This window comes from Coregonus lavaretus (genome assembly GCF_964263955.1).
Source record: "Coregonus lavaretus genome assembly, chromosome: 32".
NCBI lineage: Eukaryota > Metazoa > Chordata > Actinopteri > Salmoniformes > Salmonidae > Coregonus > Coregonus lavaretus.
Window position 1 is genome coordinate 12,544,746 of NC_140019.1, and position 23,766 is coordinate 12,568,511.

General features: G+C 45.1%; 1 protein-coding gene across 1 annotated transcript; it reads right to left on the reverse strand.

Moving 5' to 3' along the window:
* Positions 1-915: 915 nt before the first annotated feature.
* Positions 916-23,419, reverse strand: LOC311107533 (diacylglycerol kinase theta-like; the record flags this gene model as incomplete). The annotated part of the gene is made up of 23 exons (XM_084150041.1): positions 916-1,017; positions 1,156-1,308; positions 6,531-6,642; positions 6,854-7,000; positions 7,092-7,192; positions 7,426-7,604; positions 7,747-7,895; positions 8,613-8,764; positions 8,896-9,011; positions 9,534-9,572; positions 9,793-9,943; positions 10,431-10,492; positions 10,650-10,704; positions 10,980-11,064; positions 14,649-14,863; positions 15,292-15,392; positions 15,719-15,781; positions 17,779-17,932; positions 18,047-18,172; positions 19,009-19,094; positions 21,112-21,211; positions 21,366-21,445; positions 23,197-23,419. 23 exons carry the CDS (start codon positions 23,417-23,419, stop codon positions 916-918), a joined length of 2,751 nt encoding a protein of 916 aa, XP_084006167.1.
* Positions 23,420-23,766: the final 347 nt, after the last annotated feature.

Here is a 23,766-nt window from a genome sequence, read left to right on the forward strand (position 1 = left end):
ATGCCATTGGACTAGGTGGGGCGGATTTGTACCGAGGACACAGTATATTGTGACACAGTGTGTTACAGTACTGTGGGACTTGGTCGCAGCCATTGCTAGGCCCGACCATTTCATTTCGATGGGAAGTGTTGGGCTCGGCAGGGAGTACATTTTGGAGCGTTGCGCTCCGCCTTAAACCAATAGGAGCAGAGCTCCCCTATGGGGTGGAGCTCCACGATACACAACGATAGTTACCGGAGTTGTAACTCCAGTTCTATGAGTGGAGCGGAGCCCCATTGGACTTAAGGCCCTGCCGACCCTCTCTAGTCTCGCTGAAGATAATTTCTCGGGAGGCTGATTGAGGGGAGGCATCCCCTCTTATAGGGACACCTGTACTCCTATTGGCTGCAGGTGTGTGCATAATTATGTCTCAGGCTGTTCTCTGCCTAGGCAGCGGGGTAAACCAATAGGAGCAGAGCTCCCCTATGGGGCTCCGCTCCACTCATAGAACTGGAGTTACAACTCCGGTAACTAATCGTTTCAAAATGTATTATTTAATCATTTTTAATAAGTACCAGATAGTACCACTACCAATTGTTACCATGTATGTCTCTCATAAAATACCAGGCCATACCAACTCTGAAGGACTGTAAAATAAAAAATAAACCAACAAATTAGACAAGAAGCTAATCTGAAGGATCCTAACTGGGGAAAACCGAACCCAACAACGGTGAAATTGATAAGCAGTAAGATGAGAATGGGAGTGACTGCTAAATGCTTGTGATATCTCTCCTTTGTCAATGGAGTGGAGCTGTATGTGCTAACTACACAAACCATCTGAGAACCTATTGGGCACTGTTTAGAGCAGCCAACAGACCACCATGCTCTCATGGAGACACCAAGGAGCAGATGTTGGGTGGCAGGGTGGGGGGGACGTCAGTGTCCCCCATCGCTGGACGAAGGGCTTTCAGATCTCCCCTCTTTTAGGCTGGCACACTGCTGCTTCTGCTTGTGTTTGGACTTCCTCAGCATCCGCACCTGAACACAACAACAAGGACACGATTACTTAATAGCTGTTGACTTTATAGATAGGTATGGGAGGTTCGCAACCATAGTGAAGGATACCACAGTGAAATTGTAACTATTTGTCCCAATATAGTAACAAAAAGCTGTTACCTTTGGGCCTGCTGCAGATATGATGATATGTCCGGGGGCCTGGATCCAGGGCTCTCCGTCCACCTGCACAGGGATGGGCTTGGTCACCGTGATACGCACATAGTTGCCCTGGGCGAGACGGATCCCAGAGCGCATGCCGCTCTGCACCTGGCCCTGGACAAAACAACACACATAGATATAACTTTTTACAGTACATGTATACAAAAAGTATTACTGCTATACTGATTTTAACGCTATACATCAATACACCGGCCAGTTTATTAGGTACACCCAGCTAGTACTGGATCAGACCACCCTTTGCCACCAGAACAGCCTGAATAATTCGGGGAATGGATTCTACAAGTCGTAAACGTTCCACAGGGATGTTGGTCCATGCTGATGCGATGGTATCATGCAGTTGCTGCAGATTGGACGGCGGTACACCACCGCCACCAGCCTGTACTGTTGACACCAGGCAGGATGGGTCCATGGACTCATGCTGCTTACGCCAAATCCTGAGTCTGCAATGACGCAACAGGAACTGGGATTTGTCAGACCAGATGTTTTTCCACTCCACAATTGTCCAGTGTTGGTGATCGTGTGCCCACTGGAGCCGTTTTTTTTTTTAAAGGGGGTAGATCAGCTTTAATATTGCAGATAGATTGTAACTTCCATCAATGTAATTGTCTGCATCACTTCCAATCCCCCATATGTTTTTTTCTCTCGCATATATATATATATATATATATACACACATACATATACACATACATACATATAAATACATATACAGTACCTTGCAAAAGTATTCATCCCCCTTGGCGTTTTTCCTATTTTGTTGCATTACAACCTGTAATTTAAATGGATTTTTATTTGGATTTCATGTAATAGACATACACAAAATAGTCCAAATTGATGAAGTGAAATGAAAAAAATAACCTTTTTTTTATTTTATTCTAAAAAATAAATAATGGAAAAGTGGTGCGTGCATATGTATTCACCACCTTTGCTATGAAGCCCCTAAATAAGATCTGGTGCAACCAATTACCTTCAGAAGTCACATAATTAGTTAAATAAAGTCCACCTGTGTGCAATCTAAGTGTCACATGATCTGTCACATGATCTCAGTATATATACACCTGTTCTGAAAGGCCCAGAGTCTGCAACACCACTAAGCAAGCGACACCATGAAGACCAAGGAGCTCTCCAAACAGGTCAGGGACAAAGTTGTGGAGAAGTACAGATCAGGGTTGGGTTATAAAAAAATATCAGAAACTTTGAACATCCCACAGATCACCATTAAATCCATTATTAAAAAATGGAAAGAATATGGCACCACAACAAACATGTCAAGAGAGGGCCGCCCACCAAAACTCACGGACCAGGCAAGTAGGGCATTAATCAGAGAGGCAACAAAGAAACCAAAGATAACCCTGAAGGAGCTGCAAAGCTCCACAGCGGAGATTGGAGTATCTGTCCATAGGACCACTTTAAGCCGTACACTCCACAGAGCTGGGCTTTACAGAAGAGTGGCCAGAAAAAAGCCATTGCTTAAAGAAAAAAATAAGCAAACACGTTTGGTTTTCGCCAAAAGGCATGTGGGAGACTCCCCAAACAAATGGAAGAAGGTACTCTGGTCAGATGAGACTAAAATTGAGCTTTTTGGCCATCAAGGAAAACGCTATGTCTGGCGCAAACCCAACACCTCTCATCACCCCGAGAACACCATCCCCACAGTGAACCATGGTGGTGGCAGCATCATGCTGTGGGGATGTTTTTCATCGGCAGGGACTGGGAAACTGGTCAGAATTGAAGGAATGATGGATGGCGCTAAATACAGGGAAATTCTTGAGGGAAACCTGTTTCAATCTTCCAGAGATTTGAGACTGGGACGGAGGTTCACCTTCCAGCAGGACAATGACCCTAAGCATACTGCTAAAGCAACACTCGAGTTGTTTAAGGGGAAACATTTAAATGTCTTGGAATGGCCTAGTCAAAGCCCAGACCTCAACCAATTGAGAATCTGTAGTATGACTTAAAGATTGCTGTACACCAGCGGAACCCATCCAACTTGAAGGAGCTGGAGCAGTTCTGCCTTGAAGAATGGGCAAAAATCCCAGTGGCTAGATGTGCCAAGCTTATAGAGACATACCCCATGAGACTTGCAGCTGTAATTTCTGCAAAAGGTGGCTCTACAAAGTACTGACTTTGGGGGGGGGGGGTGAATAGTTATGCATACTGAAGTCTTCTGTTTTTTTGTCTTATTTCTTGTTTGTTTCACACAAAATATTTTGCATCTTCAAAGTGGTAGGCATGTTGTGTAAATCAAATGATACAAACCCCCAAAAAAACAATTTTAATTCCAGGTTGTAAGGCAACAAAATAGGAAAAATGCCAAGGGGGGTGAATACTTTCACAAGCCACTGTACATACATATTTATACATATCCTTTTAAAATATCCTTTGTGGTCCTCTGTAGCTCAGCTTGTAGAGCACGGCGCTTGTAACGCCAAGGTAGTGGGTTCGATCCCCGGGACCACCCATACACAAAAAATGTATGCACGCATGACTGTAAGTCGCTTTGGATAAAAGCGTCTGCTAAATGGCATATTATTTATTTATTATTTATATATATTTCCCTTTATTACTTTCCAACCCCACCACCCCTTCCCTAATTGGAGTAAACTAGTGAACAACAATGCTTAGGCCTCTACTTCCAGCTTATACATACTATATACATTTTATGGACACAATCAATTTTACAATAATTATATTTTGTTTGTTTTTACTCCTGAACTTCCTCTAGCCTCAACCTCTCCGATCATTTTCATGATGTCCATCCGGTTTGCTTCTATATGCCATATCTTTCTATCTGTGCTCTTTCACAAAAACTCTCAACCTATAACCTATATACTTATTATGGACACAGTATGCTTTACATTAGTTATCTTGTTGTTATTATATTATTGATCGATTGACTATGACTTTTCAGATCACCCAGTAGTGCTATCTGCAGGGTTAGCTCCAAGTAAATATTGCAATCCTTTAGCCATTTCTGGACCTGTGTCCAAAAACAAATGATCTAATGATTCTGTCTCTTCGCAGCAAAATCTGCAGAGCTGGGAAGATCGTATCCCCCATATAAATAACATTCTATTGGTAGCAAGAATTTTGTATAATAATTTAAATTGAAAAATGTGCGTATCAATTCATAAACATTATGCCATGGAATCGGTACGTCAAAAATCTCTTCCCAACTATTTTGCAATCTATATGGGACGGGTGTCAATCCTTTGGTCCTTAAATGAAACTGGTATACTTTTTTATTTATCACAATTTTCTTTAAACCAATTATGTTCTTTAATGCAGGGCCGACAGACAAGTTCCTTACTTTTTCCCCCTTCCACTTTCCTCTTCCATTTTTGCAGTAATGCTGCAATTATTTGGTTGTAATTTTGGGTAGAGTAGACATTTCCATATGTTTTTGTTAGCTGTATGTGCGTCATAACTCCACCAGTCCTACCTATGATATCATTTACGAAGATTATACCTTTTTAAACATTTTTTCAAAAAATAATTTTTTTTTATCAATTAGTATATTTGAGTTTAACCACAATATTTGTTGCATTATTTGTTCTGTCATTTCGTTGCAACCAACTTTCTATGGCTTGTTTTAGAAATAGTGATATTTGGGAGATGATTTCCTTTTCAAATAACTGAAAGTGAGAGGTTGTAATCTGAATAAAAGGAAAAAGGCCATTCTTGAACATTGGGTGAGACAATCTTACTAATTTGCTAGAGAACCAGTTCGGATTTAAGTATAATTTTTGTATGACTGAAGCTTTTAGTGATAGGTCTAATGCTTTAATATTTAATTATTTTTGTCCTCCGAATTCATATTCATTATATAAATAGGCCCGTTTAATTTTGTCTGGCTTGCCGTTCCAAATATAATTTAAAAAACTGTTCGCTAGGCGTAGGCAAGACCATAAGCAAATAGGTAAACTGGGATAATACTAAAGACTTAATCAGGGTAAATTGACTGTCACGGTTTCGGCCGAGGCTGCTCCTCTTCCTTGTTCGGGCAGGCTTCGGCGGTCGTCGTCTCCGGAGTACTAGCTGCCACCGTTCTATGTTTCATGTTCGTTTGGTTTTGTCTCTTTGTAACACCTGTCCCTTGTTTGTGTTTGATTGTGTTCCCTATTTAGTTTCGTTTGTTTGGGTCAGGTGTTATGCGTGATTGTATTTTGTCAGCTTGCCTCCGAGGAGTTTGTTCTCTCTCGTTTGTTGTATTTTTCGAGAGTTCGCACTGCGTGCGCTTTTTCTTGTTTTCCGCACTGTGTGTTGTGCGTAATTGTTCGCGCCGCCCGGTTGGGTTGGCGACTCTTTTCCTGTATTTGGATTTACTAAAGTCTGTTGAAGTCATCCTTGTTCCTGCGCTTGATTCCCTACACTCATCCACACACACCACTCTGACATTGACAGGTATTTACCTTTCCATGGTAGCAAGATCTTATCTATTTTTGATCACTTTCTATTCAAATGTATTGGAGTGAGATCATTTATTTCATTCCGGATATGTATTCAGAGTATATCCACATCACCATCAGACCATTTTATTGGTAAACTACATGGTAATGTCAAAATTGGATTTTTTAGTGATCCAATACGTAATATAGTACATTTATCATAATTTGGTTGTAACCCAGAGAGGTTAGAAAATGTATCTAGATCCTCTATGAGGCTGTGGAGGGCTTCTTCTTGTTTTTAGCTGATAGGAGTGGAACCCGGTGTGGACGTCTGCTGCAATAGCCCACCCGTGACGAGATGCCGTTCTGCACAAGATGCCGTTCTGTTTGTCTTTGGTCCGCATGTTGGCTTGCACGATTCTTGCCATTCTCCTTCGACCTCTCTCATTTCACCCACAGGACTGCCGCTGACTTTTTTGTTTGTCGCACCATTCTCTGTAAACCCTAGACACTGTTGTGCGTGAAAGGCCAGGAGGGCGGCCGTTTCTGAGATACTGGATCCGGCGTGCCTGGCACCATCGATCATACCACGCTCAAAGTCGGTTAGGTCACTCATTTAGCCCATTCTAACGTTCAAATCCAACAGTAACTGAATGCTTCGATGCCCGTCTGCCTGTTTTATATAGCAAGCCACGGCCACGTGACTCACTGTCTGTAGGAGCGATCCATTTTTGCGAACGGACTGGTGTACCTAATAAACTGGCCAATGAGAGTATATACACTACATATCAATGACCGTTTTTTACATTTTGATCTGGATAAAACATTCTGTATCACTGGGATCAGGTTTAACGCTGATCTCTTCTTTGTGGTAACAGGACATACTCAACAGAGTAAGGAAAGACTTGTAGTGAGTGATGAACTCACCATGTGTACCACCCCGGTCACCCCCACCACCTCCAGCATGCCATCGTCAATGCGAGGTTTCCCGTAGCGCGAGTCACCCTCTGATCCCCACAGGTCTGCCCCGGAGCCCCAGCTACACACACGCAGTTGTAAGTGCAGTGTTTCCGATCAATATGTACGTACTTAAGGTGTGAGTGGGTCAGGGGCCAGTGTGTATAAGCCAGTGCGTGAGGCCATTCTTCTTTAGGAGCATGCATCTTGAAGTGAATGTCATGCGTCATGAGTGTCTGATTGTCAGCCGTGTGTAGAGTTTAGCCGTTTGTGCTTGTGTGTGTATTTGCTACCTGGGGATGTTTAGGAAGATGAGGCCTTCTATGCTGGGCAGTTCTATGTCTTGTTTGTCCACCTGCAGTTTGAGGTCCTTGTGAAGGTTCCGTGTGTGACTCAGTTTCTGCAGACCCGCCTTCAGGTACACACCTTTGTTGTGGAACCTACACAGACACCAAAGATAAGTCGTTTTGGGGATATTCCCTTTTTGGGGATATTTTAAAAAGCAACTTCTCACCGGAGGTGGTCTCCTACCTGCTGTTGAACTTTCCTGGTTCCTCTTGACGGGCATGGTGGAAGTCCAGACTGAGCTCAGCATCGATGCCCAGCCCAAAATAGTTGTTCATCTGCACTATCTGCAACAAGGGAGACCCCCAGTTGAACGGCAACGCCAACAAGTGCACTCATGCATCGATTAAATGGCAATGTTGTTATAACAATGGCAATAGTTATAACATAAATCATATCTTTCTATATCTATTCATGTTTGTCAAGTTATTGTTTTGTGTGCATTGTCATATTGCGAAAGTAAACAATAAAAACTATAATTGCAAAAACATTAATCAAAACTGCATTATTCTGATTGGACCTTTGGTGGTTCCAGGAAGCAGTTCTCCTTGCCGTCATCTGTGATCTCCTGTGCATCCAGCAGAATAGTCCAACGGTCTATCTGCACCTCCTCCGCCTCGTCCACAGACACCAGGATGTGGTGGAGGTCCTCTCCGCTGTAGCCCGCCCCCCAGCGCAGGATCCGCGCCAGGTCGTTACCTGATGGGAGGCATTAGGGGGGGATTATTGGGAAAAAATCCTAAATCCAATAGTTCAACTACTGATGTGAGCTGATTAAAGCTAACCTATGCACACTACAGCAATTAGAAGAGAATGGTGTGTCCTCAGGGGTCCCGCTCACCTGTGCCGAGTGGGACAATGCCGATGGGGGGCTCGGGACAGACCAGCTTGTGTCTGATGTCCTCCAGGACTCCCAGGACCCAGCTCACTGTCCCATCTCCCCCACACACCAGCACCCGGAAGCGGGGCACCTCCCTAAACATGTGGAGTCTGTGGAGGATAGAAGAAAAATACAAGTTAGATTTGTAGCCTAGTTAGATATATCTGTTACATAGAAAATGACATACACGGAGTATACAGAACATAGACTGACCAGGTGAAAACTATGATCCGTTATTGATGTCACTTGTGAAATCCACTTCAATCAGTGTAGACGAAGGGGAGGAGACAGGTTAACGAAGGATTTTTAAGCCTCGAGACAATTTAGACATGGATTGTGATGTGTGCCATTCAGAGGGTGAATGGGCAAGACAAACGATTTAAGAGCCTTTGAACGGGGTATGGTAGTACGTGTCAGGCGCACCGGATTGTGTCAAGAACAGCAACGCTGTTGGGTTTTTCAAGTTCAACACTTTCCCATGTGTATCAAGAATGGTCCACCACCCAAAGGACATCTAGCCAACTTGACACAACCGTGGGAAGCATTGGAGTCAACTCAATATTTGGATGGTGTTCCTAATGTTTGGTATACTCAGTGTATATAACAATATATATATTTATTGTCAATCATATATTCACTGGTTGACATTTCTTTGTGTCCGTGTCATGGCTCACAAACATACATGGTAGACAAAACTATTTCCAAAGACCTTGCGGGAAAAAAAACATTGCACAACACAGACCCCCCTTCTACACAGACCCCCCTTCTACAAACACAACAGCTCTGACATCACACTGCTGAATGAGGATAACCACCATTTGTCTCACCCAGACAATGGTCCCCCATTGGTCATGTCAAACACTTGGTGGGGGTTCAGAAGCTTCCGGAAGCCGTAGAGGAGCTCTCGGCCCTTCAACTCGCCACTCTTGGGGTTGACAAACACCAGTAGGGGCGAGTCACCTTTGGGCAACTTGTTGTGCTGCAGGGGAGTTACAACAACAGCACTGTCAATGGAGTAAAGCAAGCCAGCTTCTTTCAAAGTTCAGTTCACGTAAATTACACTTTCAACTGTGATCTGGGTTTGTTTACGTCACATTGACGTAGCATTACCATGATCTCTGGTAGGACTAGGGAGGTGAGCTGCTGGTTGCTGACAGACGTGTCTTTGGCTAACATGTAGATCCTCTCAGCCTCAGAGAAACACGATATCTGCAACACCACTGCACCTTCAACGCAGACAGATAGACAGACAGGCAAACCTCGGAATCGATTAACTCCCACATTCAATGTTATGATGACATTTAGCACTTTGTATGTAATACACTAAAAGTGCTCCACATTGAAATGGTTTATTATAATAAAGACATCACAAGATAAATGGCTGTGGGCTATACAGAAGGCGTGATATAAATGGACCATTTAGCTCTTGGGCAGTGGCAGCAGCAGTGGGGCACTCACAGTCTGTAAGAAAGGGACTTATGTAACACTGAATGGGGCAGGAACCTGCTGCAGTGGCCTGCGGCAACACAGCAGTGACTTGAGCAGTGTCAAGCAGAGACACAGCCCAGAACAGGCCGTCTGGGGATGATGTGGAATGAGGGCATAGGGAAGGGGACAGGGAGGGGATTGTGGGGAGAAGAGAGTGACAACAGGGAGGGGACAGCAGGATGAGAGAGGGGGACGAGATGGAGGGGGGTGGAGAAGGGAGGGTGGTGCTCCATTGGCTGTTTCCATAGCGACGTACCCACCTTGGTTCCCGTAAACGTGTGTGATGGTGACCAAGTGACCTATGGAGCAGGGGAGAAGAGGAGAGCAGATTCACATCTAGTCAGTTAACAACAGTCTTAATCACATTTAAATCAACTATAGTCCATTTCAAGGAAAATGTTCAGGAGGATCTCTGGGGTAAAGTGAAATGAAAGGGGGACGGCACTGAACCTAGTGGGATTCCGTCCGTTTTATCTATTGCAAAGGAGCGGAATCATGATCCGATGTGTATAGACTCACTCTTCATAGCTAAGTGCTCCTGCAGCAGGTCTGCATATTCCTCCTTGCTCAGCTGTACAGGCAGTCTCTCTACCAGCAGGTTGACCTGCACAACCTGGTTCCTGCTCTCCACTATGTAGAAACGGGTCTGGTTCATCTGCCTTAGGGAGATCTGTCAGAAGCAAAAGGATACAGATAGAACACACACTGTCACGCCCTGGCTCTGGGGACTTTTATATGTTGAGCCAGGGTATTCGTTTCTATGTGTTAGTTTCTGGGTGTTAGGTTCTATGTTTCGTTTTCTATGTTCTTGTTCTAGTTTATGTGTTTCTATGTTGGCCGTGGTGGTTCCCAATTAGAGACAGCTGTGGCTCGTTGTCTCTGATTGGGAACCATACTTAGGCAGCCTGTTGTGCACTTGTCATTTGTGGGATCTTGTTCCGGAGAGGTTTGTGTTTTGTTAACCTTAGGACTTCACGTATCGTTTTGTAAATTGTTATTAAGTACTCATTAAAAGATGTACGCATATCACGCTGCGCCTTGGTCCGTTACTTACGACGATCGTGACACACACTCCTGTTCATAAACACCTACACACACATACGCACCCCCAATGACCCATAAACCTGAATGTCAGGTCGAAGTTCCTCATACTGTACCTTTCTTATCTCTTGCAGTTTGTCCAGCAGCAGCTCCTGGCCTGTTAGCACTTGTCTCTGAACTGGATGTGGAGAAAGAAAGAAAGAAAGAACACACACCATCAGTGAACTTTGATACAGTAATGAAGGCATATCAACAGAGTAAGAGACATCTTATGCTATGTAAAAGGCCAGCATTGATGTATAGGTCAGACATATTCCTGTTTCCTATTTCCTTACCTTGCTTACTGCCCATGTAAACTTCAACAAGACTGAAGCTTGATGGGTCTTCATCCTAGAGAAAAGAGCATCACCAAACAAGAGTATTGAACTAGAGTTGTCATTAACAGATACATTTATATAGTCAGAGCAATAGTTCAACCATTAATTTAAACTTTTGGGTACAATACATTTACATTTGAAGCATTTAGCAGACGCTCTTATCCAGAGCGACTTACTGGCCCAACGCTCTTAACCGCTAGGCTACCTGCCGCCCATACAGTACTTGTGCCAAGCTGTATTTAAGGTGGAGTGGTTGTGTTATGTTGGTGACCTGCTGGTAAGCTGTACCTGTCTTCCCAGTTGAGTGAGGACCTCCTTAATGACAGAATCCACAGTGCTGTTCTTGGAGATGGATATGTATGCCACAATAACCCTGTAAACAGACCCAGGTAGTAGAGATGGGAGATATCAAAGGTATGGTATGAGGGCAACTGTCACCTAGTCGGCTCTGGGATTCGAACCAGCGACCTTTGGATTACTGGCCCAACGCTCTTTTGACCAAAGCATTTTCTGATGCCTAATGAGTCCTTTGAGATTGACTCATTAGCGCATTTGAGATTTGCACTAGTGATGTGGTTATATCAGCTGGGCGGACGGGTTTAGGGTCATTCAATATTGTCTGGATGAAGGGCAGGTGGTTGGCAGGCGGGTTGAATAAAGAGAAAACAATACATAAAAAAATCCATTCATTTATCATTCTTGTGCAATTTAGATCTATAGGCTACATTGAGGTTTTTCTTTCATTATTTTAGGCTACCTGGCATTAGTGCGTAAGCCTAAGCTTTAAGGCCAAAGTGCACATGCGCCAAATAGCCTACACGCCAACCACCAAATGCTTTTGGGAACGGGCAGAAAAAGTTAACGTCAATCCACGGAGGCAAAAAGGACAATGTCGGAGTTTAATACAATAAGAGAAAAGCTGCGAAATGGAGAGTTGAAACTAAAGAGAAGGGAGGGCCAGAAAAGTAATGTTTGGGAAAGATTTGGTGAAGTGGTAAAAGAGAATTATACCAGTGCCGGCCGGCTATGTTATGTGTGATGATTGTGAGGCGCTATATAAATTCGACAGTCACAAGACGGGGACTTCGAATAGGCCTATGGCACGTCAAGGGAACTGTAGCCTACTGTTCAGATGGGTTAAATGGAAACTGAAATCTGGACACTGACTGTAGGTGTCACACCCTGGCTCTGGGACTCTATATGTTGAGCCAGGGTGTGTTCATTCTATGTGTCCATTTTCTATGTTGGGTATTCTAAGTTGTTCTATGTCTTTGTTTGCCTGTGTGACTCCCAATCAGAGGCAACGAGTGTCAGCTGTCGGCTGGTTGTCTCTGATTGGGAGCCATATTTAAACTGTATGTTTTCCCTTGGGTGTTGTGGGTTTTTGTTCCGTGTCGGTATTGTTAACCGTGGACTTCACGAGTCGTGTTTTGTTTTGATAACTTTAATTAAATAAAGTCATGTTTGTTTCACACGCTGCGCCTTGGTCTACTCACTCGGACGACGATCGTGACAGAAAAACCCACCATACCAGGACCAAGCAGCGTGTCCAGGAACACACGCAGGAGGTGACTCTTGTGGATGTCCTCCTCGGTTGGGGGCAGATTACCGAGGAGGAGGCCGTCCGGTACCGGAGGGCTATGAAGGGGGAGACCCAGGCAGGAGAGGAGCAGCGGCGTCAGCAGTGCCATTGTCGGAAGGACGAGAGGCACCCCCAATAATTTTTTAGGGGGGGGCACACGGCATGGGCGACTGGGCAGCAGGAGGCTGCCACAGGGCGAAATGGGAGACGAGGAGAGAAGGCCACCGGGTTACGGGAGCCATTGGCGAGAGGAGGGAAGGAAGTTGTAGAGGCACGGCGAGAGGTACTGAGGTGTATTGCCAGTCCGGTCCGGCCCGTTCCTGATCCCCGTTTAAGGCCAGTGGTGTGTGTTCCCAGTACGGTCCGGCCTGTTCCTGCTCCACGCACCAAGCCTACGGTGTGCGTCGCCAGCCCAGTCCGGCCTGTCCCTGCTCCACGCACCAAGCCTACGGTGTGCGTCGCCAGCCCTGTCCGGCCTGTCCCTGCTCCACGCACCAAGACTACGGTGTGCGTCGCCAGCCCAGTCCGGCCTGTCCCTGCTCCACGCACCAAGCCTACGGTGTGCGTCGCCAGCCCTGTCCGGCCTGTCCCTGCTCCACGCACCAAGACTACGGTGTGCGTCGACAGCCCAGCCCGGCCTGTCCCTGCTCCACGCACCAAGCCTACGGTGTGCGTCGACAGCCCAGCCCGGCCTGTACCTGCTCCACGCACCAAGCCTACGGTGTGCGTCGCCAGCCCTGCCCGGCCTGTTCCTGCTCCACGCACCAAGACTACGGTGTGCGTCGACAGCCCAGCCCGGCCTGTTCCTGCTCCACGCACCAAGCCTACGGTGTGCGTCGCCAGCCCTGCCCGGCCTGTTCCTGCTCCACGCACCAAGACTACGGTGTGCGTCGACAGCCCAGCCCGGCCTGTCCCTGCTCCACGCACCAAGCCTACGGTGTGCGTCGACAGCCCAGCCCGGCCTGTTCCTGCTCCACGCACCAAGCCTACGGTGTGCGTCGCCAGCCCTGCCCGGCCTGTCCCTGCTCCACGCACCAAGCCTGCGGTGTGCGTCGCCAACCCTGTCCGGCCTGTCCCTGCTCCACGCACCAAGTCTACGGTGCGCGTCGCCAGCCCGGTCCGGCCTGTTCCTGCCACTCGCACCAAGTCTACGGTGCGCGTCGCCAGCCCGGCCCCGCCCGTTCCTGCCACTCGCACCAAGCCAGGGGTGCGAGTCGTCAGTCCGGCACAAGCCGTGCCTAAGTCATCGGTGCCAATTCAGGTACCGCTCTACTGCTCCACTAAGGAGCTGAAGTCTACCGCTCCTGCTACGTCCAGTCCAGCTCCAGCCAGCGGGGCCAGACCGGACCAGGGGCGCTATGGGGGGTTTGTTGGAGGGTGGTGGGCAAGCCCGGAGCCGGAGCCGCCGCCGAGGAGGTATGCCCGCCCAGCCCTCCCCTGTTTTGCTTTAGTTGAGGCGCGGTCGCAGTCCGCGCCTTTAGGGGGGGGTACTGTCACACCCTGGCTCTGGGACTCTATATGTTGAGCCAGGGTGTGTTCATTCTATGTGTCCATTTTCTATGTTGGGTATTCTAAGTTGTTCTATGTCTTTGTTTGCCTGTGTGACTCCCAATCAGAGGCAACGAGTGTCAGCTGTCGGCTGGTTGTCTCTGATTGGGAGCCATATTTAAACTGTATGTTTTCCCTTGGGTGTTGTGGGTTTTTGTTCCGTGTCGGTATTGTTAACCGTGGACTTCACGAGTCGTGTTTTGTTTTGATAACTTTAATTAAATAAAGTCATGTTTGTTTCACACGCTGCGCCTTGGTCTACTCACTCGGACGACGATCGTGACAGTAGGTCTATAACCTCTCACATAGCCTTAATATGAACTCCTACAGAATAGAATTTACTTCAATTGACTAATTTCCTCAAATAACCCGTAACTCAGTAAAATCTTTGAAATTGTTGCATGTTGCGTTTTATATTTTTGTTCAGATTGAAGCATTCATTCTATTGATTTATGACATTATTCTGATGAGCAAGGGTTTATTTAGTCTTCTAGGGCAACATATAATGACAGAAGAGAAGCTGCATGTATCTAATTATAGACAAGTTAACTAACAAATAGCTTGGCAATTATAAGCAGAAACAGGCAAAAAAAATCCTGCACCCCCTGTCAAAATCGTTCTGCCGTCTTTGACTGTAACCTACAGCGCATTTTCTATATTAGCGGGTTAGGGTCGGGTGCAGTCCTCAGATTTTCCCTTTATCACATATGGTGGGGTGGTTGCGAATGGGTTATTAGCAATTGCGGGCGGGTGCAGGTGAACAAACAGCTGACCCACGCATCACTAATTTACGCCATGACTGAGCAGTTTCCCCATACAGTACTCACTTGAGCCAGCCGGCATAGATCTTGAGGACCTCTGTTTCCTGAGGTTTGGCCCTTAGGAGCCATGCCTCGGGCACATTCTCCTTAAAGATGGCCTTGTTGTCGGGGGTGCCGTTACGGTTGACGACGTCGTCGCTGTGTAGAGCCTGCTGGTCGTTGTCTTGGAGCTCATAGTCCAGCGGGTCATCTGGGATGTAGAAGGCCCTCAACGCTGACTCCTGCAGACAAGGATGAGATTAGGAGCTGGTGACCCTCGTCCTGGAGAGACCTATTGGATGTGCAGGCTTTAACTCTATTGCTGCTCTTAGAAACCTTTATTAGATGAATCAAGTGTGTTAGAACAGGGCTGGAGCCAAAGCCTGCATACCCAGTAGCTCTCCAGGAGGGTTGGCCACCTTGGATTAGGTTGTTCAAAACTATTGTTATTATCATTATAGATGCTACTAGTGATAGTACTGCGGTAGTATTGGTGATGATAGTAGAAATACTATTAGTAGTTGTTGCTGTAGTAGTTCAGCAATATTAGAGCAGTATTACAGTGGTAGTAGTAGGAGTTGTGGTAACAGAAATGAATGCACTCTTAAAACAATGAAGCACTTAATTAATCCAGTGTCAATCTGGTTTTAGGGAATGGGGAGAATCTCACCACCACTTCCTCATTCTTGGTCATCCGAGGAATGGAGACCAAACGGAAGTGGCTGCGCTTGACTGCATCATCCCCATCAAACACCCTGAGAACCTGCTTCCCTGCAGTTTGCAAAAAAACACACTCTTTAGACCAACGTGGTCAATTCTATGGACCTGTATAATTAGGATTAGGGTAGATTTGGATTTGATAACTAAGCACTAGCTAATGCTGCAGAACATCAGGAGCGGTAGGACCCCTGTTAGCTCAGTGTCATGCTCCAAATAGCAGAGCTAAAGCATGTTAAAATAGCTTTAAACCAGAAACGTTAGGGAATCTCTTTTCGAGCTGAAACATGGGAATAATCTTATATGTTTACATGTGGCTTCAATGATCACAAGGGGACATGCTTGGCTAAATACAGTGTGACAACTCATCCTGTATCTACCTGAATCTGGTGTGGTTGCCGGCTGGCACTCCTTTGTAGGTCTGTCAAGTTCTTCCAAGTTATCTGATAAAGCAAAGTTCAAGTTATAGGTACGTGAAAGGAAACAATTAGGAAATAGAATGAGCGTTGCATTTGCTACAGGTTTTTCCCACATACTTTCACATTGTTTCACTTCTGTGTGTAAACAGTCTACTGAAGCATGGATGCCTTTTTCATTTCAGGTTAAAGCCCAGCACAGTTCACCATTGCTCATCTTGCTTGACAAATGGCTTGTGACTCATCTTGCCTGACCTAGAACAAGTGACCAACAATAAGTTGACACTTGCTCCAGGCACCTGTCATTCCTGGCAGCCTAGGTGCCCAAGTGCGAATGCTTACAAAGGGAGTGAAAAGTTGACTATGTGGAGTTAGCAGTCTTACAATATCATACTGGAAACTCATTTTCTTGATTTACACTGAACCAAATTATAAACGCAACATGCAACAATTTCAAAGATTTTACTGAGTTATAGTTCATATAAGGAAATCAGTCAATTGAAAAAAGTTCATTAGGCCCTAATCTATGGATTTCATATGACTGGGAATACAGATATGCCTCTGTTGTTCACAGATACCTTCAAAAAAAAAGTGTTGGCGTGGATCAGAAAACCAGTCAGTATCTGGTGTGACCACCATTTGCCTCATGCAGCGCGACACATCTCCTTTGCATAGAGTTGATCAGGCTGTTGATTGTGGCCTGTGGAATGTTGTCCCACTCCTCTTCGGTGGCTGTGCAAAGTTGCTGGATAATGGCGGGAACTGGAAAACGCTGTCGTACACGTCAATCCAGAGCATCCCAAACATGCTCAATGGGTGACATGTCTGGTGAGTATGCAGGCCATGGAAGAACTGAGACATTTTCATCTTCCAGGAATTGTGTACAGACCCTTGCAACATGGGGCCGTGCATTACCATGCTGAAACATAAGGTGATTGCGGCGGATGAATGGCACGACAATGTGCCTCAGGATCTCGTGACGGTATCTCTGTGCATTCAAAATGCCATCGATAAAATGCCATTGTGTTCGTTACCATAGCTTATGCCTGCCCATACCACAACTCCACAGCCAGCATGGGGCATTCTGTTCACAACGTTGACATCAGCAAACCGCTCGCCCACATGACGCCATACACGCTGTCTGCCATCTGCCCGGTACAGTTGAAACCGGGATTCATCCGTGAAGAGCACACTTCTCCAGCGTGCCAGTGGCCATCGAAGGTGAGCATTTGGCCACTGAAGTCGGTTACGATGGCGAACTGCAGTCAGGCCAAGACCCTGGTGAGCACGCAGATGATATTCCCTGAGACGGTTTCTGACAGTTTGTACAGAAATTATTTGATTGTGCAAACCCACAGTTTCATCAGCTGTCCGTGTGGCTGGTCTCAGATGATCCCGCAGGTGAAGAAGCCGGATGTGGAGGTCCTGGGCTGGCGTGGTTACACGTGATCTGCGGTTGTGAGGCCGGTTGGACGTACTGTCAAATTCTCTAAAACGACGTTGGAGGCGGCTTATGGTAGTGAAATTAACATTCAATTCTCTGGCAACAGCTCTGTTGGACATTCCTGCAGTCAGCATGCCAGTTGCACGCTCCCTCAAAACTTAAGACATCTGTGGCATTGTGTTGTGTGTCAAAACTATACATTTTAGACTGGCCTTTTATTGTCCCCAGCACAAGGTGCACCTGTGTAATGATCATGCTGTTTAATCAGCTTCTTCATATGCCACACCTGTCAGATGGATTGATTATCTTGACAAAGGAGAAATGCTCACTAACAGGGATGCAAACAAATGTTTGTGCGTATGGAACATTTCTGGAATATTTTATTTCAGCTCATGAAACATGGGACCAACAGTTTACATGTTGCGTTTATATTTTTGTTCAGTATAGTTTCCAATGTGTATATTTTTTGTGTACACTGTTTAATATTCCTTTGTATGTACATTTCTGTGAGTGAAACAGTTGCTGAGAAGATGTGGCTTTGGGTAGGGGGAGGAGTAATGGATGGTGGAGACAAGCTTACCCAGCTCATTCTGGCAGCTCTCAGAGATGCGGTAGCAGTGCATCTTGCTAAAGTTCCTCGAGCATATTCGCACGCAAGCGGGGAGAAGGAGCATGTTGCGTAGCCGTCCCAGGCCGCACTCTGGTGGCACGATGAGATAACAGGCAGCGTGTGTCTGCAAAGTATGACACAAACGCTGTTGAAACAAGCCCATGCAACATGCTATATGGCATTATTAGCTACAGTTGTTTTTTAGTGGCGGTCCTTTTATTTTCGTTTTGAGTCTTACCGTAATACCACACCACTCACACCGCATCCCCGCCAGGACGTCTGAGGAGCCACAGGTGCGTCGGCAGACCTCACAGCGTGCACCTGAAGGAAAGTTCCCCTCCCGCCAATGGTGGGGGAACGAATCCTTGGACAAGAGGATTTTTAAAAAAGACAACAGAGAGAGAGGTGTTACAATAAGCAAGATAAGTAGACCAGTCACAACATAGGAATAAACTCATTATCCTGTTGGATGTGTTTTTATGTCAATCTAAAAGGACCAAACTTCCAAACATAATTTCTCTTAGGTCGTTCCAGTGTGATTGCTCAGAATCAGGCCCCGAACCCTCTCTATGGAACTCTTTGGCTCAAGAGGATTCCTCCCTTAACAGTGGCAGGTGATAAGTGGTAAGTGCCCAGTGCAGTCAAAAATGTGATTTTCCTGTGTTTTATATATATTTCCACACTATGAGGTTGGAATAATACTGTGAAATACAGCCTGAAATTTCAGCCTGTTTTGGTGGGATGGAGTTTTGGCCTGCCTGGTGACATCAACAGGCAGTAAATTAGTTATTAGACCAATAAGAAAGAGAGTTCCAAACCGCTCTGTCAGCTAGTTTTCAGTTTTCCCCTCCCCACTCAGACCACTCCCAGACAGTCCTAGCAAAGATCTTGCTTAAGAAATTGGTCTTTGCTAAGAAGCTATTTTTGTTTCTTTTTGACCATTGTAATTTAAAACAATCACAGAAAGGTACTTAATTGTTACCCAGAAGTGATTTGATATTGAGATAAGAACGGCTGCATTGGACCTTTAAAGCTACAATCTGTAACTTTCATTTTAACTCAAAAGTGCTACCCCTGCACTTGTCTTCTGTTTTGCTTCTTGGCCTAATGAGTTTATAGTATCTTAACATGCCACTGGGGGAATTAAATGAAAGTTGTGAACAGAATACACCTTTTAGACAGAAGGCTTGTGATACTTACAATGTCCTGACTCCCATCCTGGTGGCAGAGACGGCAGTCGCCACAACTGAACGCCGCACAGTCAGAGTGGGCATGCAGCTCACAAACTGAAACCAGAACCAATGGTTACATTACTTCTGTCAAAGTCACTACTACCACTGATGGACGAGCTCCCAATCAGATTTCCTCAGAGGAAGTTGAAATATAATTTGAGTGTACATAGAATGTACTTAGTGTGTGTAAACTTGTGCGTTAACTTTGCCATGTTGCTTATGTACACATACGCTGAGGTTTAGCTTGCTAGATTTCACTCATTTGTAACATCGTGACCTGTACACTTCTACTAAGTGAACCTGCAAAACTTTGGCCATAAGTTGCATGTACACTGCCAGTCAAAAATCAAGGGTTTTTCTTTATTTTTACATTGTAGAATAATAGTGAAGACATCAAAACTATGAAATAACACATATGAAATCATGTAGTAAACAAGAAAGTGTTAAACAAATCAAAATATATTTTATATTTGAGATTCTTCAAATAGCCACCCTTTGCTCCCGAGTGGCGCAGCAGTCTAAGGCACTGCATCTCAGTGCATGAGGCGTCACTACAGACCCCCGGTTCGATTCCAGGCTGTATCACAACCGGCCGTTATTGGGAGTCCCATAGGGCGGCGCACAATTGGCCCAGCGTCGTCCGGGTTTGGCCGGTGTAGGCCGTCATTGTAAATAAGAATTTGTTCTTAACTGACTTGCCTAGTTAAATAAAGGTTAAATGTTAAAATGGCATTCCCTCAACCAGCTTCACCAGGAATGCTTTTCCAATAGTCTTGAAGGAGTTCCCACATATTCTGAGAACTTGTTGGCTGCTTTTCCTTCACTCTGCGGTCCGACTCATCCCAAACGATCTCAATTGGGTTGAGGTCGGGGTAATGTGGAGGCCATTCATTACTCTCCTTCTTGGTCAAATAGCCCTTACACAGCCTGGAGGTGTGTTGGGTCATTTTACTGTTGAAAAACAAATGATAGTCCCACTAAGCCCAAACCAGATGGGATGGCGTATCAATGTAGAATGCTGTGGTAGCCATGCTGGTTAAGTGTGCCTTGAATTCTAAATAAATCACAGACAGTTTCACCAGCAAATCACCCCCACACCATAACTCCTCCTCCATGCTTCACGGTGGGAACCACACATGCGGAGATCATCCGTTCACCCATACCGCATCTCACAAAGACACAGCGGTTGTAACCAAAAATCTCCAATTTGGACTCCAGACCAAAGGACAGATTTCCACCGGTCTAATGTCCATTGCTCGTGTTTCTTGGCCCAAGCAAGTCTTCTTCTAATTGGTGTCCTTTAGTAGTGGTTTCTTTGCAGCAATTCGACCATGAAGGCCTGATTCACACAGTCCCCTCTGAACAGTTGATGTTGAGGTGTGTCTGTTACTTGGAACTCTGTGAAGCATTTCTTTCGGCTGCAATTTCTGAGGCTAATGAACTTATCCTCTGCAGCAGAGGTAACTCTGGGTCTTTTATTCCTGTCATGGTCCTCATGAGAGCCAGTTTCATCATAGTGCTTGATGGTTTTTGCGACTGCACTTGAAGAAACTTTCAAAGTTCTTGAAATGTTCCGTATTGACTGACCTTCATGTCTTAAAGTAATAATGGACTGTCGTTTCTCTTTGCTTATTTGAGCTGTTCTTGACATAATATGGACTTGGTATTTGACCAAATAGGGCTATCTTCTGTATACCCCCCCTACCTTGTTACAACACAACTGATTGGCTCAAACGCATTAAGGAAAGAAATTCCACAAATTCACTTTTAAGAAGGCACACCTGTTAATTGAAATGCATTACAGGTACCTCATGAAGCTGGTTGAGAGAATGTCAAGAGTGTGCAAAGCTGTCATCAAGGCAAAGGGTAACTATTTTTTGGTTACTACATGATTCCATATGTGTTATTTCATAGTTTTGATGTCTTCACTATTATTCTACAATGTAGAAAATAGTAAAAATAAAGAAAAACCCTGGAATGAGTAGGTGTGTCCAAACTTTTGACTGGTACTGTACATTGTGCCATGGGTCGTATGTGCATTGTACGCTGTGAAAGCTCTTAAAAAACCAACCTTCACAGCGAACAGCAGTGTTTCCCTCCAGATGCTTTCGACACACACAGCATAATCTCTTTTTCTGCCCTGCTGGACCAAAGCAATGGGCGACAGGGACCTGAAGTTCACAAATGGACAAAAAAGGAATATGATCAAAAACACCATGACAAAGGATTGCCGTGCCAGCGTGCACTCAACAGGAGCATGCAGTCATCCATCAGATCACAAGCAGTAACAGAGCAGTGTAACCTTATGGTGTCAGTGTCACTCACCCGCACCAGTGTCGGGGCCATGCATGAACACACAGTCCTCACAGTCTTCAGGCACTTCTCATGACACATAAAGTTACACACTAGGGGTGGGAGGAGACACCAAATAACAGAGTCAGTCAGTTGAGGAGCATCAGGAGCATCAATAACTAGGCTATCCAAAGTACCATTCATATTCTTGTAATTCGATTTTGTTGTAACATTGTCTATGAACCATCTTTCAGTGTTTCCCCTATATTCATTTAGCAGCCGTGCACCGCTAGCTAAGATACAGTAACGAAATGCTAGCTAATTTTCATTTTTTGTTAATATAGAATCGGCTGGTGATGTCATTGAGATCAAGATATAAAATTTAACTGTCCTCAATTTTCAGATGAGTTTCAAAGGAAGAGAACATAATTAAATGTTTATGCATTTTGGAGTAGAATGTCCTTTTACCACCCCTGCTGAAATAAATCCTAAGGGAAACACTGCCTTTGTATAGGCTAATGCATTATGAATGCATTAGTAATGCCTTCATCCAATAATGCATTATGGTGTTTGCTAAGCATTCACAGTAGCCTAATAGATGCACATATCTTCAAACTCAGTCAAAGTGTATTACATAGGCCTACTTGTGGTTTATAGAAACGACTACTGAAAGTGGTTCCTGACAAGGTTATGGCTCGGGGTCTATATTCAAACTGTGTTGAAAGAAGCAGAGGTTCGTCACAAAGGAGCAGTCGACCTCAAGCTGGTTAGGGAGGCTTTAGTCCTTGTCCGTCCATTGCCCTCTTTGAAGAACATCTCTGATAGGTCCTTTTCCTTGTACCAGGCCATACCCAGCACAATACATCTACTGAGATATTATGGGCTAGATAGCATAGTACAAGTGTACTAATAAGGCAACCTGTCTAACAACAAGAGTGTATGAGAAGCAGCCACATTCATGGAGGCGAATGCAGTGTACGCTTCAGGTACTAGTCTAGCATAGTTTTGCATCAATTTGACACATTAACAAATAGGATGTTACTGCATTTAAGTGGGCACATAGTCTAAAATATAGCACCATTGTAGCATTATAATTTTTTTATGCTGTGTCTAGGGTGTTTTGCTTTTACAGATGCTCTGCCTCTGCTCTCCAGAATCCAGTCCCCTGTTGCCATGCCGACCAGTTAAAGTATATCATGACTTCACTGCAGCTGATTGCGCAAAAGAGGCTTTGAATCTCTCCTCGTCACTCTGCATGGTTAACACTTACTGTTATCCATCATCTTCTGTTGTGTTGTGCAGTGCTGCTCCTATATGCTTTAGTGCTAAGCGAGGGGTAGCTTCGCTTACTAAATGTTCTATTCACGTTTTCAATCTTTTTCATGTGAGCCACATTTTCAGATGTCAACTATGATGGATAAATCATTTAGGCAAAGAGAGGGACTTTACTAAATTCACATTAATTGATAGAATCACAGTGTCAGTCTGTGCATGACGATGGTATAGCCCCAAAAGCCGCAGTGATTTTCCAAACACAAACAAACTCGTTGGACACACTCTCTCTCTCACTCACACACACACACAGCTTCTCCACTCGCACACACAATGACACACACAAGCATGCCATCATTCGAGTACTGCTCTATGAATATACTGTACATGATGACAATATCTAGAAAAGTTTAGAACATATAAGCTTTATTTAAGCTCCAAATGCTTCAGTTTGTGCATCCATTCAACAATTCAGAGTGAATTCCCCAATGTCAAATACATTTGACATTTCAGTTGAGCGGTTTCAACTCAAATAGTCTGGTCAAGTGAAGAAACAAAAACAACTGTCATGTTCTCATGTAAACCAACCTACCTTCACAAATGAATCCGATAAGACCCCATATGAAATCACTGCAGCTGTGGCAGAACGTTGGTTTGGTGAGAGTCACTTTCCTAAAACAGTGTCCGGGTGCGCTGACCTGGTACCTTGAGCGAGAGCCAGGGGACTGTTGAGGCTTTTCCCTCCCGGACAAGGGGCTAACGCTTGGGCTTTCCATTTTGGAATTATCATTCTTGGCTCGAGCGCTGTCTGCCATCGTATCTGTGCACCACAAGGGTCGCTTACAATGAAAACTTAGCTAGTTAAAATATGTTTTCCGCTGCCAAGCGTCAAACTAGCGCGCTCCAAGCTACGCGTTATACCCCGCCGCTGTGTCATTCATTACACCCCTTGGAACCAGTTGTGCCAGCTGCTGAAGCCATAGCGGTCATGAATTTAGCGAGTTAGCTAACAACAATAACGTTAGACATGTCAGTTAGCTGCATTGCAAAACATTTAATAAAAATAAGTATTGAATGATCCAGAACGATGGTTAATTCACAACAACACACTTCAGCTGAGTCTTGTCGCTAGTCACCTGGAAACATGAAAAATAAGCTTACT